The sequence below is a fragment of the Phyllobates terribilis genome, unplaced genomic scaffold (assembly GCF_046119375.1).
Source record: "Phyllobates terribilis strain yellow unplaced genomic scaffold, ASM4611937v1 Scaffold_1__5_contigs__length_1240528914, whole genome shotgun sequence".
NCBI classification, from domain to species: domain Eukaryota; kingdom Metazoa; phylum Chordata; class Amphibia; order Anura; family Dendrobatidae; genus Phyllobates; species Phyllobates terribilis.
Genome location: NW_027362761.1, coordinates 754,519,927 through 754,542,321, shown reverse-complemented (window position 1 = coordinate 754,542,321; position 22,395 = coordinate 754,519,927). Strand labels below are relative to the sequence as shown.

Below are 22,395 nucleotides of genomic sequence, written 5' to 3'. Positions count from 1 at the left end.
GAGGTATCAGGTACCAAGTATAGGAGAGTCTCTGTCCATTCACTATCAGGTAGCACCCCAAAGGGTTCAGGAGACACCTGGAGGTCTTCCGCCGGGTCAGAGGAGTGCAGAGACTCGGGGGTAACCTCTGCTTCTGAGTACACTAGGTCGGACTCACTGGAAGAAGCGGGAGAGGTATCAGGTACCGAGTATAGGAGAGTCTCTGTCCATTCGCTATCAGGTAGAACCCCGAAGGGTTCAGGAGACAACTGGAGGTCCTCCGACTGGTCGGAGGGGTGTAGAGACTCGGGGATAACCTCTGCTTCGGAGTACCCTTGGACAGGCTCACCGGTTAAAGTGGGTGAAGCATCAGATACCGGGTGCAGGAAGTCCTCCTGTGTATATTCTAGGTGGGCAGAAGTCTCTTCGGGCAGGAGAACTGGTGCCCTACCCACGCACATTACCCATCGGGGCTGCTCCGGAATACAGGGAAATGAAGCTTCAGCAGGGACTTCAAGGTTGGGATCAGGAGGTCTTTGGGAGGACAGACCCTGGCGTGACGGATTGCCTCTACGCCTAGCACGTCTGGACTGCCTCTTGAGGTTGGGAGAAGTATTTCGGAGAGCGTAGTCATCCTGTATGGATTCTGGATGGGCAGTAGTCTCTTCGGGCATGAGGACTAGTGCGCTACCCACACACATTACCCATCGGGGATGCTCCGGGATATTGGGAAGTGAAGCTTCAGCAGGAGCCTCCGGGTTAGGGTCATCGAAGACCATTAGAAAGGCCACCAGGAAGGCCTGCAGGTCCAGGACGATAGGATCCTGTACGTCCCATAGGGAAGTGATCCATTTCAAGGCATCACCCGCTAGGTAAGACATCATGAATCCCACCTTAACCCGATCGGTGGGAAAATAAAGATGGTAGAACTTGAAGTGTAGCATGCATTGCTCCACAAATGCACGACTCTGTCTTGGATACCCATAGTACCGTGGTGGATCCGCAGGAACAGGTGCAGAAAGCTCCATCTGGATGGGTGCGTAATTCGCCTGGAACTCAGCTAGTAGCAAAAAAATAAATTTCTTCTAGATGCAGGTATTCGCTGGAAAATGTCTCAGAGAGCGAAGTACGTGGGGCTCAACGGGAACCATGGCCTGAGCATGCTGTAATGCACACGCCCGGACTGACTGGCGTGTGCGTGTTTAGTGATCCCACTGGACCATGAACCGGAGAGTGCCTGGAGGGGCTTAACTAAGTATCTGTCCGATCCGACCAAGGTCGCACGACGGCATACGAAGCCAGTGCACCAGGGAGGAACCGAGCAGAGGGAACAGGTGCTACTCCAGGTCAGACCCCAGACACGGCTGTTGACCCACACCGGGGAATACAGGAACAGGCAGGTTCGGCTGGCACACTGACTGGTGGGTATAGGCAGGCACTACTGGTATGCAGGCAGGCGGGTATCCAAGCAGGGGGTACAGGCAAGCACGGCTAGAGTGCAGACAGAGAGGCACTAACAGGTTGGAGCACAGACGGGATAGGACCCAGTACAGACTGGGTCTGAGGAACAGAACCGCAGATGCGGTGGACAAACACAGCAGAGTGGGGCCGCCCAGAGCGGTGAGCAAGAAAAGGGCAAGACGAGACCGCCTAGAGCGGTGAGCGAGAGAAGAGCAGGACGAGGCCGCCTGGAGCGGTGAGCGAGAGTCAGAGCAGAGCGAGACGGCCGGAGCAGAGAGCAAAGGGCCAGAGCAGAGCGAGACTGCCGGAGCAGAGAGCAAAGGGCCAGAGCAGAGCGAGACTGCCGGAGCAGAGAGCAAAGGGCCAGAGCAGAGCGAGACTGCCGGAGCAGCGAGCAAAGGGCCAGAGCAGAGCGAGACTGCCGGAGCAACGAGCAAAGGGCCAGAGCAGAGCGAGACTGCCGGAGCAGCGAGCAAAGGGCCAGAGCAGAGCGAGACTGCCGGAGCTGCGAGCAAAGGGTCAGAGCAGAGCGAGACTGCCGGAGCAGCGAGCAAAGGGTCAGAGCAGAGTGAGACTGCTGGAGCAGCGAGCAAAGGGTCAGAGCAGAGCGAGACTGCCGGAGCAGCGAGCAAAGCAGAGCGAGACTGCCGGAGCAGTGAACAAAGCAGAGCGAGACTGCCGGAGCAGTGAGCAAAGCAGAGCAGAGCGGAAACCGCAGGAGCGGTGAGCAAGGCAGAGCAGAGCGGAAACCGCAGGAGCGGTGAGCGAGGCAGAGCAGGGCGGAAACCGCAAGAGCGGTGAGCAAGGCAGAGCAGGCAAGAACCGCCGGAGCGGTGAGCAAGACAGAGCAGAGGGGACAGGGCTCTGTTCACACGGAACAGACAGGAAGGGAAAGGCAGAACCAGATACACAAAAGATACTTGCAATGAAGTAGCGAGTAGACTCTAAACTCACAAACGGAAGTACAGCGACAACGAGTAGGAGTTAGGTGCAGGTTCAGACTCTGCAGAAAAAGGGAAGGTACGGACATAAAGAAAAACAGGAGACAGGTTAGGAGACAGTTAAGACAGGAACTGTTACTGCAACAAATACAGGAAAGAGCCAAGGTAAAGCCAAGTGCTGGTTCAGACAATGCAGGAGAAAGGGAAGGTACGGACATAGAGAAAAACAGGAAGCAGGTTAGGAGACAGTTCAGACAGGAACTGTTACTGAAGAGAGATACAGGAGCGAGTCTGGGTATGCGGCCCCCAGAGGGCGGGACGAACAGGCTAAGAGTGTGTTCACACAGGCCTGGAAATACAGCCTCCAGGAAAGGCAGAAAGACAGCTGGCTAGAGAGCACAGACAGGACTCAGTTCAGACACGGGAACAGATACCGCAAGGCAGGAAACAGACAGGACCTGGCACATCAGTGACTAGAAGCCAACTGAAAGAACAAGATGCTCAGGCATGGATTCCAAGGAGGAGCTGGTTTAAATAGCAGGTGACAGATATCAATAGGCTGAGGACGCATTAGGGGTGTGTCTGCAGCAGCTACAAGAAACAGGAAGTTCAGCGGGTGTCGCCCTAAGCAGCCACAGCAGAGCAAAGCAGACAACATGGAAAGAAGCCAAAGTGACAGTCTGGACTGGAAATCAAGTGCGCGCTCTTGAAACAGTGGGAGATGGAACACTATGCAAGGACGCCGCCAGGTATGTTACAAGGGCAAATGTGGAATTACAACATTTTTCACTTGTTCTCAAAGAAGTAGAAGAGTTCAATCGCTCCTCAAAACTGACTGTGCACGAGGCAATTCCTTTATCCCCTGAAATTGTTAGAGATGTTACCCATGTGGTTACTGCTTTGCCACCAACCCAAGTCAGTGTAGAGAGGTTGTTCTCTAGCCTTAAAAATTAGGTCAGATTTGAGGTCATCTATGAAGGAGGATCTGATGGAGGCGATACCATTTCTCAGAACAAATTCATAGACTGCACAAAGGTTATTCAGTACGTTTTTGTTGAAAACGGTTATTTCCACTTGCTGCATAGTGCATAATAAATTGTAAATATGCAAAAGGTTTTTTTGCTCTAAAGTTGTATTCCAATAAATGTATTTTAGGTTCTAAATAAATAGCTGGATTATTGTAACATAATAATGATTAAAAGCCTGATGTTACCATTTTACTACAGTAAATTTATCACTTAAACATGAGCCATGTATGAAGGAGTCGGAGTTGGTGTCACAGAAATTGAGGAGTCTGAGTTGAAGTCGGAGGTTTGGCTTACCGTCTCCACAGCCCTGTCCATCAGGCTTTCAGAGGTTATGGACCTACTTGGGCCCCTGGTCTTTTGCCTCTTTTTGCCGTTTGCGTTGACATCCTCTTTATTCACGTTCTGCAATACAGAAAACCAAGAAAAAGATTTTTTCAGAGTGTGATTGTGCTGGAGAAACAGCCTGCACCACACTTCACAGTCCACTGTGCTTGTAATTAGTCTGTGGCCCTAGGCTGGAATCACACATCTGTGTGATGTGGTCTGAGTACGGCTTGTAATGCACAGACTGTCCTCAGGGTCTCCGGCCCTGAACTCAGCAGCCTCATAGGCATATACATACAGTGGGGGCCAATAGTATTGGCACCCCTGCAATTCTGTCAGATAATACTCCGTTTCTTCCTGAAAATGATTGCAATCACAAATTCTTTGGTATTATTATCTTCATTTAATTTGTCTTCAATGAAAAAACACAAAAAGAATTGACCGAAAGCCAAATTGGATATAATTCCACACCAAACCTAAAAAAGGGGGTGGACAAAAGTATTGGCACTGTTTGAAAAGTCATGTGATGCTTCTCTAATTCATGTAATTAACAGCACCTGTAACTTACCTGTGGCACCTAAAAGGTGTTGGCAATAACTAAATCACACTTGCAGCCAGTTAACATGGATTAACCCCTCAAGCCCCGGAGCATTTTCCGCTTTTGCATTTTCGTTTTTTGCTCCCCTTGTTCCCAGAGCCATAGCATTTTTATTTTTTGGTCAATATGGCCATGTGAGGGCTTATTTTTTGCGGAACGAGTTGTACTTTTCAACGCCATTACTAGTTTTACCATATTCTGTACGGGAAAACGGGAAAAAAATTCCAAGTGCGGTAAAATTGCAAAAAAAGTGCAATACCACAGTTTTTTATTTATTTTTTTTACCACGTTCAATGAATGCTAAAACTGACCTGCCATTCTTATTGTACAGGTCATTACGAGTTCATAGAAACCAAACATGTATAGGTTCTTTTATATTTAAGTGGTGAAAAAAAAATCCAAAATTTGGTAAAAAAATAAAATAAAAATAGTGCCATTTTCTAAGACCCGTAGCGTCTCCATTTTTCGTGATCTGGGGCTGGGTGAGGGCTTAATTTTTGCGCGCCGGGCTTACGTTTTTATTGATAACATTTTGGGGTAGATCCGATGTTTTGATCGCCCGTTATTGCATTTTATTGCAATTTTGCGGCGACCAAAAAACGTAATTCTGCCGTTTAGAATTTTTTTCTCGTTACGCCGTTTACCGATCGGATTAATTATTTTTTTATATTGATAGATAAGGCGATTCTGAACGAGGCGATACCAAATATGTGTATGTAGGGGTTTTTTTTTATATTTTATTTTGAATGGGGCGAAAGAGGGGTGATTTAAACTTTTATATTTTTTTATTTTTTTTTTATATTTTTAAAAACTTTTTTTTTTTTTACTTTTTGCATGCTTCAAAAGTCTCCATAGGAGACTAGAAGCAGGAACTGTCCGATCGCCTCTGCTACATACAGGGGACGAGCAGGTCCCCTTCATGCAGTAGAAATGGTCCTGTGCTATGAGCGCCGACCACTAGGTGGCGCTCATAGCAACAATATCATGACAACCACAGGCGTCTGCTGCAGACCCTGGGTTGTCATGCCCACCCATCGGTGACCCACGATCACGTGACGGGGTCGCCGATGCTTAAGACGCGCTACCCGGAAGCGCGCTTTAAATGCTGCTGTCGGAGATTGACAGCGGCATTTAACATGTTAACAGCCGCGGGTGGATCGCGATTCCACCCGGGGCTGTTGCGGGCACATGTCAGCTGTAAGAATCAGCTGACATGTGCTCCATTCAGTGAGGGCTCAGCGCAGCAGCCCTCACTGAACAGGCAGTACGCAAATGTGCGTACTAATACGTCAACGGTAGTTAAGGGGTTAACGTTGACTCAACCTCTGTCCTGTGTCCTAGTGTGTACCACATTGAGCATGGAGAAAAGAAAGAAGACAAAAGAACTGTCTGAGGACTTGAGAAACCAAATTATGAGGAAGCATGAGCAATCTCAAGGCTACAAGTCCATCTCCAAAGACCTGAATGTTCCTGTGTCTTCCGTGCGCAGTGTCATCAAGAAGTTTAAAGCCCATGGCACTGTGGCTAACCTCCCTAGATGTGGACAGAAAAGAAAAATTGACGAGAGATTTCAACGCAAGATTGTGCGGATGGTGGATAAAGAACCTCGACTAACATCCAAACAAGTTCAAGCTGCCCTGCAGTCCGAGGGTACAACAGTGTCAACCCGTACTATTCGCCGGAGTCTGAATGAAAAGGGACTGTATGGTAGGATACCCAGGAAGACCCCACTTCTTACCCCGAGACATATAAAAGCCAGGCTGGAGTATGCCAAAACTTACCTGAGAGCCTAAAACGTTTTGGAAGAATGTTCTCTGGTCAGATGAGACAAAAGTAGAGCTTTTGGGAGGCATTCAAAGAAAAGAACATGGTCCCTACAGTCAAACATGGCGGAGGTTCCCTGATGTTTTGGGGTTGCTTTTGCTGCCTCTGACACTGGACTGCTTGACCGTGTGCATGGCATTATGAAGTCTGAAGACTACCAACAACTTTTGTAGCATAATGTAGGACCCAGTGTGAGAAAGCTGGGTCTCCCTCAGAGGTCATGGGTCTTCCAGCAGGACAATGACCCAAAACACACTTCCAAAAGCACTATAAAATGGTTTGAGAGAAAGCAATGGAGACTTCTAAGGTGGCCAGCAATGAGTCCAGACCTGAATCCCATAGAACACCTGTGGAGAGATCTCAAAATGGCAGTTTGGAGAAGGCAGCCTTCAAATATCAGGGACCTGGAGCAGTTTGCCAAAGAAGAATGGTCTACAATTCCAGCAGAGCATTGTAAGAAACTCATTGATAGTTACTGGAAGCGGTTGTTCGCAGTTATTTTGGCTAGAGGTTGTGCAACCAAGTATTAGGTTGAGGGTGTCAATACTTTTGTCCGGCCCTTTTTTGGAGTTTTGTGTGAAATGATCAATGATTTGATTTTTGCTTCATTCTCTTCTGTGTACTTTCCTTGCAAGCAAATTAAATGAAGATAATAATTCCATAGAATTTGTGATTGCAATCATTTTCAGGAAGAAACTGAGTATTATTGACAGAATTGCAGGGGTGCCAATACTTTTGGCCACCACTGTATTTATAGGACAGGTCAGAGATTTCTAAAACTGAAGTGCTTTCACTTTTAAGCCCTCTGTATATGCTGTGGAGATCAAAGTAGATGTACTTACTAACCTTGTCAGCAATTTCCAGTAATGACTTTCTCTTCAGTCCTTTTGATGAACCCACATCTTGGACACTCATCTTAGTGTCAGGAGTCTAAAGCAAAGAATAAAAACAGAAACTAAGTAAAATGTCCATTAAGAGACATGCAAATAATGTAGTACAACAATGTGCTTTATATATTTCAAAGGCTTAGTCTGGGTCACTCGTCACTTGTACTGGACTTACCTGTATATATAAATAGGAATAGATTCATTAGGTACATGAAGGGTATGTGCCCACGATGCGTACCAGCCTGCGGCCCGGACGCTGAAGAAGAGCCGCCGGTGGCTTCCGCTCATCTATGCAAATGAGCGGCGCCATTTTGTTCTTCACCTGCGGACTTTCCTCAGAGGTTAGGTCTATGGGAAAAGCCAGCATGCGGACCCGCCGGAGAAATTAACATGCTGCGGTCTGGAAAGACGCGCCGCATGTCCGTTTCCGCGGGTGAGCCGCAGACGCATAGTGGACATGGGATTTCTACAAATCCATCCACTATGCTGTAACATCTTACTCCTGCGGGTTTCACGCTGCACAAGTCTGCAGCGTGAAACCCGCAGTGGCTCCAGATCGTGGGCACACAGCTTATTGCCTCTACATCTGAGCCATATTCAGCCCAACAAAAAGGTAATAGGCCCAGAATGCCACTCCAATCAATATATTAAATAGCACGACAAGGGAGTTTTAAGGCAAAGAACAAGTTAAACTTTATTACACTTTTCAACATTAACAAACACTTAATTTAAAAAGGATGACAAACCAGCAGCCAAATACTTGGTGACACAAATATATATATATATATTAATGTCAGTTGTATAATAGAACTATTAAAGACTGAGGCACCTACAGAAAGAATATAGACCAATTAATATTAAAAGTATGAGCCATAGCATAGTGTATAATATGAAAGTCACTGTGGACATGGATAGCACACAATCAGCCTGTCTCTATGAGCAGTATTTGGGTAGATAATATAACCCTACAGATGAAGAAATATTGCACCCGTACCCATAATGGACCCAGTCACGGCCACCAGATAGTCTTGGGGCAGTGTGGGGCGCTCTCACCATACACGCCATGGGTAAGCTCAGCATTGTGCTTTGACCATTATTGAATTCTCATCTGTATAGGTCCTGTCATGGGTATTGTTTGAGTTTTACTTTACCTTGTATAATATGTGATGTTGGGGTGATACATACCTATTTATTAACATTGCCATTCATTATACCCTACATTTGTTTGTATCTGCTTTTTACATATATAAGCCCAAGTGATAACGTTCCCATAGGTGATACTGTATATGGATAGGTCTACCTCTTCCTCCTATACTAGATCTCACTGATATGTCATCTAACTATTAATGTGTCTTAATAAAAAACAAGGCTTTTATTCTATTTGGTGGTTTATGGTTACTCCATTTTTCCTTTTTTGCTCTTGGTCTATAGGAGTACTCCACCCCCTATTTGTCTTATTATTTCGGGGGAACTTTACATTTCTCATAGTTCCTAGCCACATTAATATATGATATGCTATTTGAATATTTGGTTAAATGTGACATGGTTTCTGCAATCTATTACAGCCGAATTTACATCCCAAACACCAAACAGCGCTTCTTCCCTTCAGGGCCTGGCTGTGCAGCAGACAGCAGTTATTGGCCACATATGGGATATTGCCATGTTTGGGAGAAATTGTGTAATGCATCGTAGTGTCCATTTCCCCCTATTATCACTTGTAAAAGTTAAAAATTTGCAGCTAAAGCAATATTAAGCTAAAAATTGGCTCTGTCTCTAGAGGGTTAAATCTCGGACTTTGACGTTCAGTATATAGATGAGCTTCACAAGAGTACCAAGATGGCAGCGACAGGGGTCTTCTGCACACCCCCTGCTGTCATAGTAACACATTAGCACCCCGCACCGGCTGTGACATCAGCGAAATGCCGCCATCAATAGTATTTAAAAGGTTCATAGCCGCAGCTGTTAAGAGTCAGATGCTGATTATGTAACATAGCTGACATCAGTCACATGTAGAGGGAGCTCAGCTCCTGGGCCTCCTCCACATGTACTCACTCCAGTATAGACGTATAGTTATGCCCACCGGCATGAAGGGGTTAATGCAACGATAAATTTATAACAATCCATGTTTTTACAGAAATGGCAAGGTAGAGTAAATTTAAGTTTTCTACCAGCACTTATAGAGGTATTCTCACTTTAGACATTTATAGCACAGCCACAGACCAGCATGAGAATCGGGGTCCTGTACCCTCCATTCATAGATGCTGCAGCAGCGGACAGGACAAGGCGATGAGGGACTCCATGCCTCCAGATGTATACATGTTCAACTTCTCTGACCCACACCAAAAAGACACGTATGACAGATCCTGTGTAAATACCTATTTAAATGGATTATCTCATTAGTGAGAACGACAGTAAGAATGCCGCCCCCAAAGCAATTAGCTGATCTCCCCTAGTCCTGCTTCCAGGGAAAATCATAGCCATCCAGACATTTCTTCACCAGTGGTAATGCAGTATTATATATTCAGAGAAATGGTGTCGGTATAATCCAAGGACAGCTTGAGTCCACAGAATAGGAGTCACTCCCACAGAGTTTAGGCTTAAAGGGGTTACCCTGGCTTAAAGGGGTCCCGGTTATTCGGGACTTTTTTTTTTCATGTGGCTAAGAACTGATAGGCAGGTAGTTTCTAACATGCCTATTCTGCCCAGCGCCAGCTCAGAAACATCACGGACCGCTCCTGCCGGCGATTCGGCTGCTTCATGACAACAGAGCAGCTCTTTCTCTTCCAGGATGTTCTGTCGACAGGGTGTGACTGCCGGAATTATTCTGATAGAATCACACCCCTATGACTGAATACAAGCAGGTAAGACAAAGGATATATAATGTTATAAAATCATTGTACTACCACCGGTTTTCATGAAAACAGCTTGCTAGTGTTGCACATTGCATCACTAACGCCGCTATGGGGGCAGTGTACATAGTAGGACGTGACAGGTTCCCTTTAAAGAGGAGTCCAAAGTGGAAGACCTCTCCCCCCTTCCTCTGTAATGTCCACATGCTATAATAGGGAATATAGATGAGGCGGTCTTCTAAAGAAAACCCCTTTAACTGGATGCATCACATGCTTGTAATCATTGTACCAAACCCATTGCAGAGAGCTCTATACAGGAAGGAAAATCTAGGCTACCTCCACAATCAGTGCTGTGTCCACAGTTGGGCTCATAAATATTGTCACATGCCTGCTGCAGCCATAATGGTACCAGCCTGGAGATGAGTATATGGAGCTTGTAATCTATGTGGGGAATGATGTAACTGAGAAGGGGCTGTCCAGTGGCAGAGAACCCCTTTAGGCTGGTGTCTGTCCAGTGGCAGAGAACCCCTTTAGGCTGGGTCTGCCCAGTGGCAGAGAACCCCTTTAGGCTGGGTCTGCCCAGTGGCAGAGAACCCCTTTAGGCTGGGTCTGCCCAGTGGCAGAGAACCCCTTTAGGCTGGGTCTGCCCAGTGGCGGAGAACCCCTTTAGGCTGGGTCTGCCCAGTGGCAGAGAACCCCTTTAGGCTGGGTCTGCCCAGTGGCAGAGAACCCCTTTAGGCTGGGTCTGCCCAGTGGCAGAGAACCCCTTTAGGCTGGGTCTGCCCAGTGGCAGAGAACCCCTTTAGGCTGGGTCTGCCCAGTGGCGGAGAACCCCTTTAGGCTGGGTCTGCCCAGTGGCAGAGAACCCCTTTAGGCTGGGTCTGCCCAGTGGCAGAGAACCCCTTTAGGCTGGGTCTGCCCAGTGGCAGAGAACCCCTTTAGGCTGGGTCTGCCCAGTGGCAGAGAACCCCTTTAGGCTGGGTCTGCCCAGTGGCAGAGAACCCCTTTAGGCTGGGTCTGCCCAGTGGCAGAGAACCCCTTTAGGCTGGGTCTGCCCAGTGGCAGAGAACCCCTTTAGGCTGGGTCTGCCCAGTGGCAGAGAACCCCTTTAGGCTGGGTCTGCCCAGTGGCAGAGAACCCCTTTAGGCTGGGTCTGCCCAGTGGCAGAGAACCCCTTTAGGCTGGGTCTGCCCAGTGGCAGAGAACCCCTTTAGGCTGGGTCTGCCCAGTGGCAGAGAACCCCTTTAGGCTGGGTCTGCCCAGTGGCAGAGAACCCCTTTAGGCTGGGTCTGCCCAGTGGCAGAGAACCCCTTTAGGCTGGGTCTGTCCAGTGGCAGAGAACCCCTTTAGGCTGGGTCTGTCCAGTGGCAGAGAACCCCTTTAGGCTGGGTCTGTCCAGTGGCAGAGAACCCCTTTAGGCTGGGTCTGTCCAGTGGCAGAGAACCCCTTTAGGCTGGGTCTGTCCAGTGGCAGAGAACCCCTTTAGGCTGGGTCTGTCCAGTGGCAGAGAACCCCTTTAGGCTGGGTCTGTCCAGTGGCAGAGAACCCCTTTAGGCTGGGTCTGTCCAGTGGCAGAGAACCCCTTTAGGCTGGGTCTGTACACTGGCAGAGAACCCCTTTAGGCTGGGTCTGTACACTGGCAGAGAACCCCTTTAGGCTGGGTCTGTACACTGGCAGAGAACCCCTTTAGGCTGGGTCTGTACACTGGCAGAGAACCCCTTTAGGCTGGGTCTGTCCACTGGCGGAGAACCCCTTTAGGCTGGGTCTGTACACTGGCGGAGAACCCCTTTAGGCCGGGTCTGTCCAGTAGTGGAGAAACCCCTTTCATATCACCAGCATTTATACTGGGCTGGACACTGGCGGCCATTATTCCCCGCTCCTAGTAGTTGCTCTATAAGAAGGCCTTGTAGCGGTATCACCGGCCTCCATTATTACCTTGAGCTCTTCAGACTGGCCGCCCTCTCTCATGGCCTGTATTATATATATAAATCCACTGCGCCAGGAATACAACCTCCGAGCAGCTCGCTCTCGCCAGATGAAGACTCTGAGCATGCGTAGATGACGTCACCAGACTCCGTCTCCTCATTGCTGGCTTGTGTTCAAGGGTGAAACGCAATGATCGCCGGGAGCCTGAGCAGGCGCAGCAGTTACAGACGTGCCGAACTGCAGATGTGTAATGTCAGGGGCGGCAGCAGTTCTTCCCTGAGCGGCCATTTTCCTTATTCAGTCTGTATAAGTGGCTCGTTATGACGCAGGGCAGTGTTGTGACTAAACTCCTTGCTCCTTGAGGACCAGCTACAGGCTTATTAGTAGGACAGGTGGATTCAGTGGCGGGAAAGTGAACGAGTTGTAAAAGATAAGAAAGGTGAACAACAGCTCATAAATCCCTCCTTCCTTCATAAGAAGCCCCTCATATAGCCTGAAGAACATTTCTACTCAGGTCGCCGGCCGTACTGGGGGATACTAGCTGCACCGGGTCAATTAAAGCACACCTGCCACGTTTTTCAGTTTTCACACTTCAGCAGTTTATTGCACTTCATAACTGCTTATCACACAGTCCATCTTAGTGGCTCACCGGCATATTACACACATAACATTCGGGAGCCTTTCCAGCGACAGACACGTCCACTTGGCTCCAGTTACAGCCTTCAGCAAAGTAACTATAACAATGTCCATATAACGTACCGCTTTTACCTTTTGCGGGTTTTTTAGCTGCTTCAGGTTTATTCTGCCACCACTGTGGCTTTATGGCGTCCCAGATGGGGGTCTCCAGCCCTCGTACCATCCAAGGCTACTGGTATGCTTACACAGCCAACATTCAGCCTCTGCCTTTCAGGCTCTTGCCTTCCAAGTCTCTGGCCCTCCAAGGCTACTGGGATCGCTTACACAGCTAAGGATCCAGCCTCCGCCTTTCAGGCTTCAATAGGCCTCACAAGGCCTAACACTCTAGCGGTGTCCCACACAGGAACAGGCCTCATGCCTTACACAACCCCCCTGTGTCAAGACTACCAGGGTTTATATATCCTGTAATACACACCCACAGGACCTGTGCTGATGTCACAGTCATGTGATCAGACATTCTGTGTGCACAGGACCTGTACTATATCACAGTCATGTGACCAGTCACCTGAGGTGGAAGGTACATGGTCAGCCCAAAACACATCTTGGACCATTACAGTAATGCCAAGCAAGCCGCTGCATTACATATCCCCCCCCCCCCGCCTCTGTTCAAACTTGTGGGGTTGAACACATAGTATACACAATTACCTCACAACCCACAGTTCACACCGAGACCATGTACTTGACAATTGCGCTGTTCAGCGCCTGGAACATTAGTCATCAACATTAGCCCATTCCTTAGGGATCTACCATTCGTCATTGTCACTGACCTCGTCAAGTCACATTTCCGGGTCGTAACTTTGTCAGACCCCCCTGCTCCCAGCGGTCAGTTGCAACCTTGTCAGACCTCCCCCGCTCCCAGCGGTCAGTCGTAACCTTGCAGACCTCCCCCGCTCCCAGCGGTCAATACAGCAGTGTGACTCACATGCCCTGGTATCTAAGGTCCGGTTCGACTCCGTATTGTCCCGTCCTCTATTGGGTCGTTTGTATGGGCCACTCAAACCAGAGTTACTGGAGGTTTCACTACCTCTAACCCACTATTCTCAGGACATCTTGAAAGGCCCCTAACTTCAGCTGTAGCTGTTCTGTTACTTAGGGGGCCCTTTTTCTGTCTGGTCTGAATTTCTAGATGGCTGCCACTTTCTGCTGCTCAGGCGATGCTGCCTTTCCATTTGTAGTCTGGCGAGATTCAACTGTTCTACCTCTCGCAGGTAGGTCACTCGGTACTCTATCAGCATGCGCATATATTCCAGGCTTTCTTCCGCTCCTACAGCGGAGAATGACACCATGCAGTCTTCATCTGGTATTCAGTTCTGACGATCACGTGGACTGCTTACTTTCACCACCCCAGACTTCTTTACCATCATCTGCATGGCTCGGCAATTTCGCTCAATGAGCTTTCTCACCAGAACATGAGGCACCCGGATGACCTCTTCCCGCAGACTGTGAGCTTTTCTCATAAGCTCCAGTTGTCTGAACGGCTTGTTCCGTCTTCAACTGGAGAAACCGCTTCGTGCGAATACATCGCCAGTGCATGTCACTTAGAATCGCCACCCTCTTCACTGTGACTTCGGTTGTGGACAGGACCACCAGCTGTTTAGCTCCCGAGGTTGAGTACACCTTACAGGCTCCCACGGCCTTCTTAAACTCTTCATGCACGGACTCACTGGTGCATTCTTCCCTCAACTCCTCGGGTACATCTATGAGGCATTTGTACCGAGACGTTTCTGTCTCACCAGTGGTCCCCAAAAGATCTAGCTCAGGTTTCAGGGGTAACTGACTTTCAGCTTCTTCACCCTGTATGATTCCCCTGAGCTGACTCACAGCTACAAACTCAAGAATTTCCGTCTTGACCACTTCCATTTCATACTTATCTTTGGTTAACACTCTCTTAGCTCTCCTCAGGTCCATCTTCTCATGGTATAAGGGAGTGAGTGCAACTTGTTTTTTCTTTTACTTCTCCAAGGAGGCCTCGTTCACTGAGTGATACTTTGCCAGGCGACTTTTGAGCTTGAAAACTTCTTCCTCTAGCTCAGCTACTCGCCTCTCAGCAGCCCATCTCTGAAGCTCTTCCTGCTTCAGCTGCTCCTTTAACAGTAGAGTTCTCTCAGACCTCTCTGTCTCAAATGCGCCCACTCGGCTCTCAACAGCCAGTCTCTCAAGCTTCTCTTGCTTCAAATGGGCTTGTAGCGACTCCTTGAGTTCCCTGATCTCGGCTCCTACATCCACCGAATCATCCGAGCTCGCATTATTCGAGTCGGTATTTTTCCATACCTCCCATCTCCAGTGGCCAACTCCTGGCCCTGGTCTGTGGCTTCTCCGATAGATTCCTCCATCTTTTTCCGCTTAGCTTCCATCTTGCTGATTCTTTCCTTAAGGCACGGCTCTGCCCTCTGGAGATTATCACAGAACGTCTGCAGCTCCTTCACCCGAGCCTCCAGACCTAGCGTCTTTCTGCGGAGATCACCATTTTCACCACGGGTGTCCTGCAGAGTGGTCTCAGCCACTTGGCGCCTGTGTTCTGCACCCGCCTTATCATCCTCTAGTTTTTCTTTAACCCTGAGGAGATCCTCATAGTCTCTTTTAATTTGTTGCAGTTCCCCACTGCGTTCGCTATATTCCTTCTTGGATTCACACAGTTCCCGGTTGAACTGTTCGCGCAGTCGTTCTAGGTTTTGTTCACGCCCAGAAACTTCATCCTGCAGAGCCTCCTTGAGGGCAGACAGCTCTAACTGTACCAGAGAGAAGCGACCTTTCACCTCGCATAACTCATCTTCACACTCTTCTTTGTCAATCTCCAATTGAAAAACCTCCTCCTTGGTTTTGCGGCGGTCCTCCTCTATTTCGTAGAACGCTTCCTTCCATTGGTTAACCTCCTCGTCGCTTCCCTCCAGGTCTCGCTGCCAGTTCCTCACAACCTGGTATATTTTCTGCTGTTCAGACTCCAGGTTCAGCTGGTCTGAGGACACATTCTCCAGGTTTTTCCTTAGTTGCTGCACGTCACTCTGATACTGCTGTCTGATAGGCTCCAGCTCTTGGTCATGACTGGCCACCTCCTCTTTCAGGGCTGTCAGATCCCGATCCTTCTGTCTCAGTACTGTACCGGAGGTTGCTACTGGCAACGTCACCTCCTCTTCTGCCTCTAAAGGAGGATCCACACTTGTAATAAAGGCACACAGTACTACATTTTCTTTATTTTCACTTTCAGCAAAGACTACAGGAGCAACCTTTTTGTGGCTCTTGCGCCGTCGACGACGAGAGGAGGACTCTCTCCCCTTGTCTAGCCCCTCCTAACTGAACTCTCTTTCTACTTTTGTAGTGTCACCGTCAGTTGTGGGGTCTGCGTCACTCCCTATGGTGTCGTGGACCAACAAGTCACCTCCCACCTTGACATCACCCCCTTCTACTGAAGCTACTCCATTATCAACGGTCACAATGTCATTTTTAGGCGGTACCAACCCACCACCAGTAAATTTTTTTGATTTTCTATATTCCACGCTGTTTTGCACAAAAGCCCCTTTTTTAGACTCTGCCCCCTTTTAAACAACCACACCGGTAGGGGAATTTTTACAAGAAAAATAAACAATAGTCTTAGGACTCAGTTCACAACAGCTCTTACCACCTCCCCGGGCACTCTGGGACAACAATGGCGCCCCCGGAGAGTTCACAGAATGGTCCACTGCCACCATTCTATACGGTGCCCACCGCTCCTGCGGTTCCTGCACCATGTCCAGTAGAAGTTTCCCAAATACCTGCTGCGGTTTTAACCGGCACTTTAATCGCTCATTAGCTTCATTTTCTTTTGCTGCTCTGTTCACAGCCATCGCGGTACACTATTCACACACACCGCTCTCCCCAGAAAATTTTCGTGGCCCCACCGAGCCACATCAAACCAGGTTTGAGTGCAACGACAATTTTCGTAACCCCTGCGAGTTACCGCAAGATGCTTTAATCATCGTGACCCCGCCGAGTCATAGCAAGATGCTTTAATCTTCGTGATCCCGCCGAGCCACAGCAAAACCGGGTTTGAGTGCGACGACAATCTTTGCAACCCCACCGAGTTGCAGCCAGATGCTTTAATCTTCGTGACCCTGCCGAGCCACAGCAAGATGCTTGCATCCACACTCGTCGCTCAATGCCGTTACCTCTAGCAACAAGGCTGCCGTAGCCCCTAGCAACCGGGCTGCGGTTGCCCCTAGCAACCGGGCTGCAGCTGCCCCTAGCAACCGGGCTGCAGCTGCCCCTAGCAACTGGGCTGCAGCTGCCCCTAGCAACTGGGCTGCAATTGCCCGCATTCTCGAACCACATGTAAGGCAGCGCTAGTCATCATACTGGGGGATACTCGCTGCACCGGGTCAATTAAAGCACACCTGCCTCGTTTTTCAGTTTTCACACTTCAGCAGTTTATTGCACTTCATAACTGCTTATCACACAGTCCATCTTAGTGGCTCACCGGCATATTACACACATAACATTCAGGAGCCTTTCCAGCGACAGACACGTCCACTTGGCTGCAGTTACAGCTTTCAGCAAAGTAACTAGAACAATGTCCATATAAGGTACCGCTTTTACCTTTTGCGGGTTTTTTAGCTGCTTCAGGTTTATTCTGCCACAACTGTGGCTTTATGGCTTCCCAGATGGGGGTCTCCAGCCCTCGTACCATCCAAGGCTACACAGCCAACATCCAGCCTCTGCCTTTAAGGCTCTTGCGTTCCAAGTCTCTGGCTCTCCAAGGCTACTGGGATCGCTTACACAGCTAAGGATTCAGCCTCCGCCTTTCAGGCTTCACCAGGCTTCAATAGGCCTCACACTCCAGCGGTGTCCCACACAGGAACAGGCCTCATGCCTTACACAACCCCCCTGTGTCAAGACTACAAGGGTTTATATATCCTGTAGTACACACCCACAGGTCCTGTGCTGATGTCACAGTCATGTGATCAGACATTCTGTGTGCATAGGACCTGTACTATGTCACAGTCATGTGACCAGTCACCTGACGGGGAAGGTACGTGGTCAGCCCAAAACACATCTTGGACCATTAAAGTAATGCCAAGCAAGCCTCTGCATTACAATATATATACACTGCTCAAAAAAATTAGTGTTCCCTTTAAAGAACACACACTTTTGTGAAATCTATCTGTCCAGTTATGAAGCAATACTGATTGTGAATCAATTTCTCCTGCTGTTGTGCAAATGGAAGAGACAACTGGCAGATATGATGGGCAATTAGCAAGATACCCCCTATAAAGGAGTGGTTCTGCAGGTTGTGACCACAGACCATTTCTCTGTTCTCATCCTTTTTGGATCTTGTTTTGGTCACTTTTTCATTTTGCCATGCTCTCACCCCTAGAGGTACAGTAGCATGAGGCGGTGTCTACAGTACAACCCACAGAAGTTGCTCAGGTAGTACAGTTCATCCAGGATGGCACATCAGTGCGAGCTGTGGCAAGAAGGCTAGCTGTGTCTGTCAGCACAGTGTCCAGAGCATGGAGCAGATACCAGGAGATGTGGAGGGAGCCGTAGGAGGGCAACAACCCAGCAGCAGGACCGTTACCTCCTCTTTTGTGCAAGGAGGAACAGGAGGAGCACTGCCAGAGCCCTGCAAAATGACGTCCAGAAGGCCACAAATGTGCATTTGTCTGCACAAACGGTTAGAAACCGACTCCATGAGGGTGGTATGAGGGCCCGATGTCCACAGATGGGGGTTGTGCTCACAGCCCAACACCATGCAGAACGCTTGGCATTTGCCACAGAACACCAGGATTGGCAAAGTCGCCACTGGTGCCCTGTGCTCTTCACAGATGAAAGCAGGTTCACACTGAGCACATGTGACAGACGTGATAGAGTCTGGAGACACCGTGGAGAGCGATCTGCTGCCTGCAACATCCGTCAGCATGACTGGTTTGGCAGTGGGTCATTAATGGTGTGGGGTGGCATTTTTTTGGAGGGCCGCACAGCCCTCTATGTGCTCACCAGAGGTAGCCTGACTGCCATTAGGTACCGAGATGAGATCCTCAGACCCCTTGTGAGACCATATGATGTGCGGTTGGCCCTGGTTCCTCCTAATGCAGGACAATGCCAGACCTCATGTGGCTGGAGTGTGTCATCAGTTCCTGCAAGATGAAGGCATTGAAGCTTTGGACTGGTGCACCCGTTCCCCAGACCTGAATGCAATTGAGCACATCTGAGACATTATGTCTCACTCCATCCACTAAAGTCACGTTGCACCACAGACTGTCCAGGAGTTGGCAGATGCTTTAGTCCAGGTCTGGGAGGAGATCCCACAGGAGACCATCCGCAACCTCATCAGGAGCATGCCCAGGCGTTTTAGGGAGGTCATACAGGCACGTGGAGGCCACACACAATACTGAGCCTCTTTTTGACTTGTTTTAAGAACATAACATCAAAGTTGGATCAGCCTGTAGTGTGTTTTCCCACTTTAATTTTGGGTGTGACTCCAAATCCTGGCCTCCATTGGTTAATAAATGTGATTTCCATTGATGGTTTTGTGTGATTTTGTTGTCAGCACATTCAACTTTGTATAGAACAAAGTATTCAATGAGAATATTTCATTCATTCAGATCTAGGAAGTGTTATTTGAGTGCTCCCTGTATTTTTTTGAGCAGTATATATATATATATATATATATATATATATATATATATATATATATATATATATATATATATATATATATATATATATATATATATATATATATAAAGAAATGAAAAAAATTTTTTTTAAAAACAACATAAAACTTGAATCACCCCCACCACACACAGACCTGGTCCTAAAGAAAAATTTGGTATCACCATGTCCATAGAGGTCCAGTCCATGAAAATATAGAACAAATTAACGTGATTGGTAAATGCCGTTAATGGAAATGAGATTGGAAACCCCAGAATTGCATTTTTTTCAGTAAATGCAACAAGAAACAAAGCATCTTATCTTCCCCAAAATGGTGTCAACAAACACAGCAGCTCTCCACACAAAAGACGGATTTTGGTAAGACCTTACCTGTAAAATCCTTTTCAGCGAAGGAAGGAAGGGAGACACAGATCCATTACTAGTGGGTAGGCAAAGCCCCACAGGATAGGTCACCTCAGATTAGAAAAAGTGACGACCGGCCCCTCCAGCTTAGGCTCCTCCTACTCCCATGTCCTTCAGTCCGTTCACAAGCTAAGGAAGAGCAGACAACACCAGCGGAACAACACAACCCCTTCCGAAAATTCAGAAATGCGAGAGAACAGGTTATGCATATAACAAAAAAAAACACACGGTCCCAGGCACTACTCACTGGACCTGACAACTGCGATGAGCTGGCAATGCTGGAACAGAGCCCTAGCGCGCCGACCCCCGCCCAGATGACCGCCATCAGAGAGGAGTCGCGCCGCATCTGGAAAACAATAATGCACTTCTGCCATGGGAGGGTGCTGTGTCTCCCTTCCTTCCTTCGCTGAAAAGGATTTTACAGGTAAGGTCTTACCAAAATCCATCTTTCAGCAGCAGAAGGGAAGGAAGGGAGACACAGATCCATTACTAGTGGAACGTCCCAAAGCAGTCCAGAACTCAAGGGTGAGAAACAGTGGCAGAATCGCCAACACCCCAACAACATAGTCAAGCGCGCAACAAGAGCAAAAACTAGATAAAGAGGAAACCTAAACCACCGCCGCCTGCAGGACCCTGCATCCCAAGGCCGCATCGGCGGAAGCACTCACGTCCACTTTATAAAATTTAGTAAAAGTGTGAACGGAGCGCCAGGTAGCCGCCCGGCAGAGCTGCGCTTCCGAGGGCCCCTGATGAAAAGCCCACGACGAACCAACAGCTCTCGTGGAATGAGCTCGAACCTTAACCGGACAAGGTTCGCCCTTGAGCCGGTACGCTTCCAGGACAGCCGAAAGTATCCACCGAGCTATAGTGTCCTTGGAGGCCCGCTGACCACGCCGACGACCAGCAGGAATCACAAAAAGAGAGTCCGACTTCCGAAACCCTTGCGTGATTGAAAGATAGAACTTCAAAGCCCGCACCAAATTCAACGAGTGCAAGGCTCGCTCCTTTGGACTTTTCGGATTCGGACAGAGGGAGGGCAACACGATGTCCTGATTGACGTGGAAATGCGACACCACTTTAGGCAGAAAATCGCCACGGGTACGAAGCACCACGCGATCCGGGTGGAACTCCAGAAAAGGGGGCGAGCAAGACAGTGCCGCCAACTCAGAAACCCTTCTCAAGGAGGTGACCGCCACCAGGAAGGCCACCTTCCAAGAAAACAAGTAAAGCGTAGCTGAATCCATAGGCTCAAAAGGCCCATGCTGAAGAGCCTCCAAGACTAGATTGAGCCGCCAAGGAGCCACAAACGCCCTCCGAGGCGGAAACTGACGTGCAATCCCGCGAAAAAACGAGCGCACATCCCTGCGCGAGGCAATAGCCTTCCGAAAAAGCACGGATAGTGCAGATACCTGACCCCGCAAGGTACCAACCGCCAGACCCTTGGCCAAACCACATTGCAGAAAAGCCAAGAAGTTGGGAATGGAAAAAACCCTCGGGTTCCTTGACGATCCAGAACACCATGAATAGAAGGCCTCCCAAGTTCTATGATAAATCCTAGTCGTAGCCGGACCTCTGGCCGCCCGCAAGGTGGCAATGACCTCGGCCGAAAACCCACGACGGGTCAATATCTTGGTCTCAAGAGCAACGCCGTCAAACGAAGCGACTTCAGGTCCGGATGACGAATGGGCCCTTGGGTTAACAGGTCCGGGCGAAGAGGCAGTGGAAACGAAGGCGCCGCCAGAAGAGACACCAGCGTTGAATACCACGCCCTCCGCGGCCAATCCGGCGCCACCAAAATTGCCGGAATTCGTTCGAGTTTGATCCGACAGATCACCAGAGGAAGTAAGGATACCGGCGGAAACACGTAGATCAGCTTGAACTGGTCACACGGGGCCACTAGAGTATCTACCGTCACAGCCTCTGGGTCCCTGTACCTGGACATGAACGTCGGAATCCTGGCGTTCAGCCTGGATGCCATCAAGTCCACCTGGGGAGTCCCCCAACGGGAGCACAGCAGTGCAAAAACATCTGGATGAAGACTCCATTCTCCGGGATCCACCTGCTCGCGACTGAGGAAGTCCGCCGTGACATTCAGCACTCCTGGGATGTGAATCGCGGAGATGGCTGGAACCCTGGACTCGGCTCATACCAGGATCCGCGAGACCTCCATCATGAGTCTGGAACTCCTCATCCCGCCCTGATGGTTGATATACGCGACCGCTGTCGCATTGTCCGTCTGAATCCGGACCGGCAGACCGCTCAAGGGGACTGTCCAATGTCGGAGGCAGAGAAAAATCGCTCTCAACTCCAGGATGTTGATCGGCAAAGACTATTCCTCTGACGACCAGACCCCCTGAACCCAGAGATCGTTCCAACCCCCCACCCAGCCAGTCAGGCTGGCATCGGTGGTAATGACCGACCACCGTGGGAGGAGGAAGGATTTCCCCAGGGATAAAGCCTCCGGACGTAACCACCATCCAAGAGACTCTCGCACCCTGCAGGAGATACTGGCACAGCGATCTAGCGAAGCAGGCGATCGATCCCAACGGGTCAGAATAAGATTTTGGAGACCCCGGGAATGAAATTGTGCAAACGGTACCGCTTCCATTGCCGCCACCATCAGACCCAGAAGGCGCATACACTTCCGATGGGACATCGCCATCGCCGACCTCATATCCCGGACATGGTGACGAAGGTTCGCTTGTTTGTCCGGAGGCAGGGACACCACTGCCCGTACCGTGTCGAAATGCATCCCCAAGAACAGAATTGACTGCGACGGCTCCAATGACGACTTCTTCCAATTGACCAGCCACCCGAAGTCCTCCAGGTGCT

General features: G+C 49.2%; 1 protein-coding gene across 4 annotated transcripts in view; it reads right to left on the bottom strand.

The window, feature by feature from the left end:
- LOC141149559 (uncharacterized) overlaps positions 1-22,395 on the bottom strand; it is a 145,647-nt gene that overhangs the window by 57,773 nt on the left and 65,479 nt on the right. For all 4 annotated transcript variants that reach the window (XR_012245865.1, XM_073636904.1, XM_073636903.1 and 1 more), the window contains 2 exons: positions 7,002-7,085; positions 3,704-3,811 (listed from right to left, as the gene is read on the bottom strand). Coding sequence is in view for 3 of the 4 variants with exons in the window: in XM_073636904.1 (XP_073493005.1) it covers positions 3,704-3,811; positions 7,002-7,085 (192 nt within the window). In the remaining variant the exon portion in view is untranslated. The remainder of the gene's footprint in view (positions 1-3,703; positions 3,812-7,001; positions 7,086-22,395) is intronic.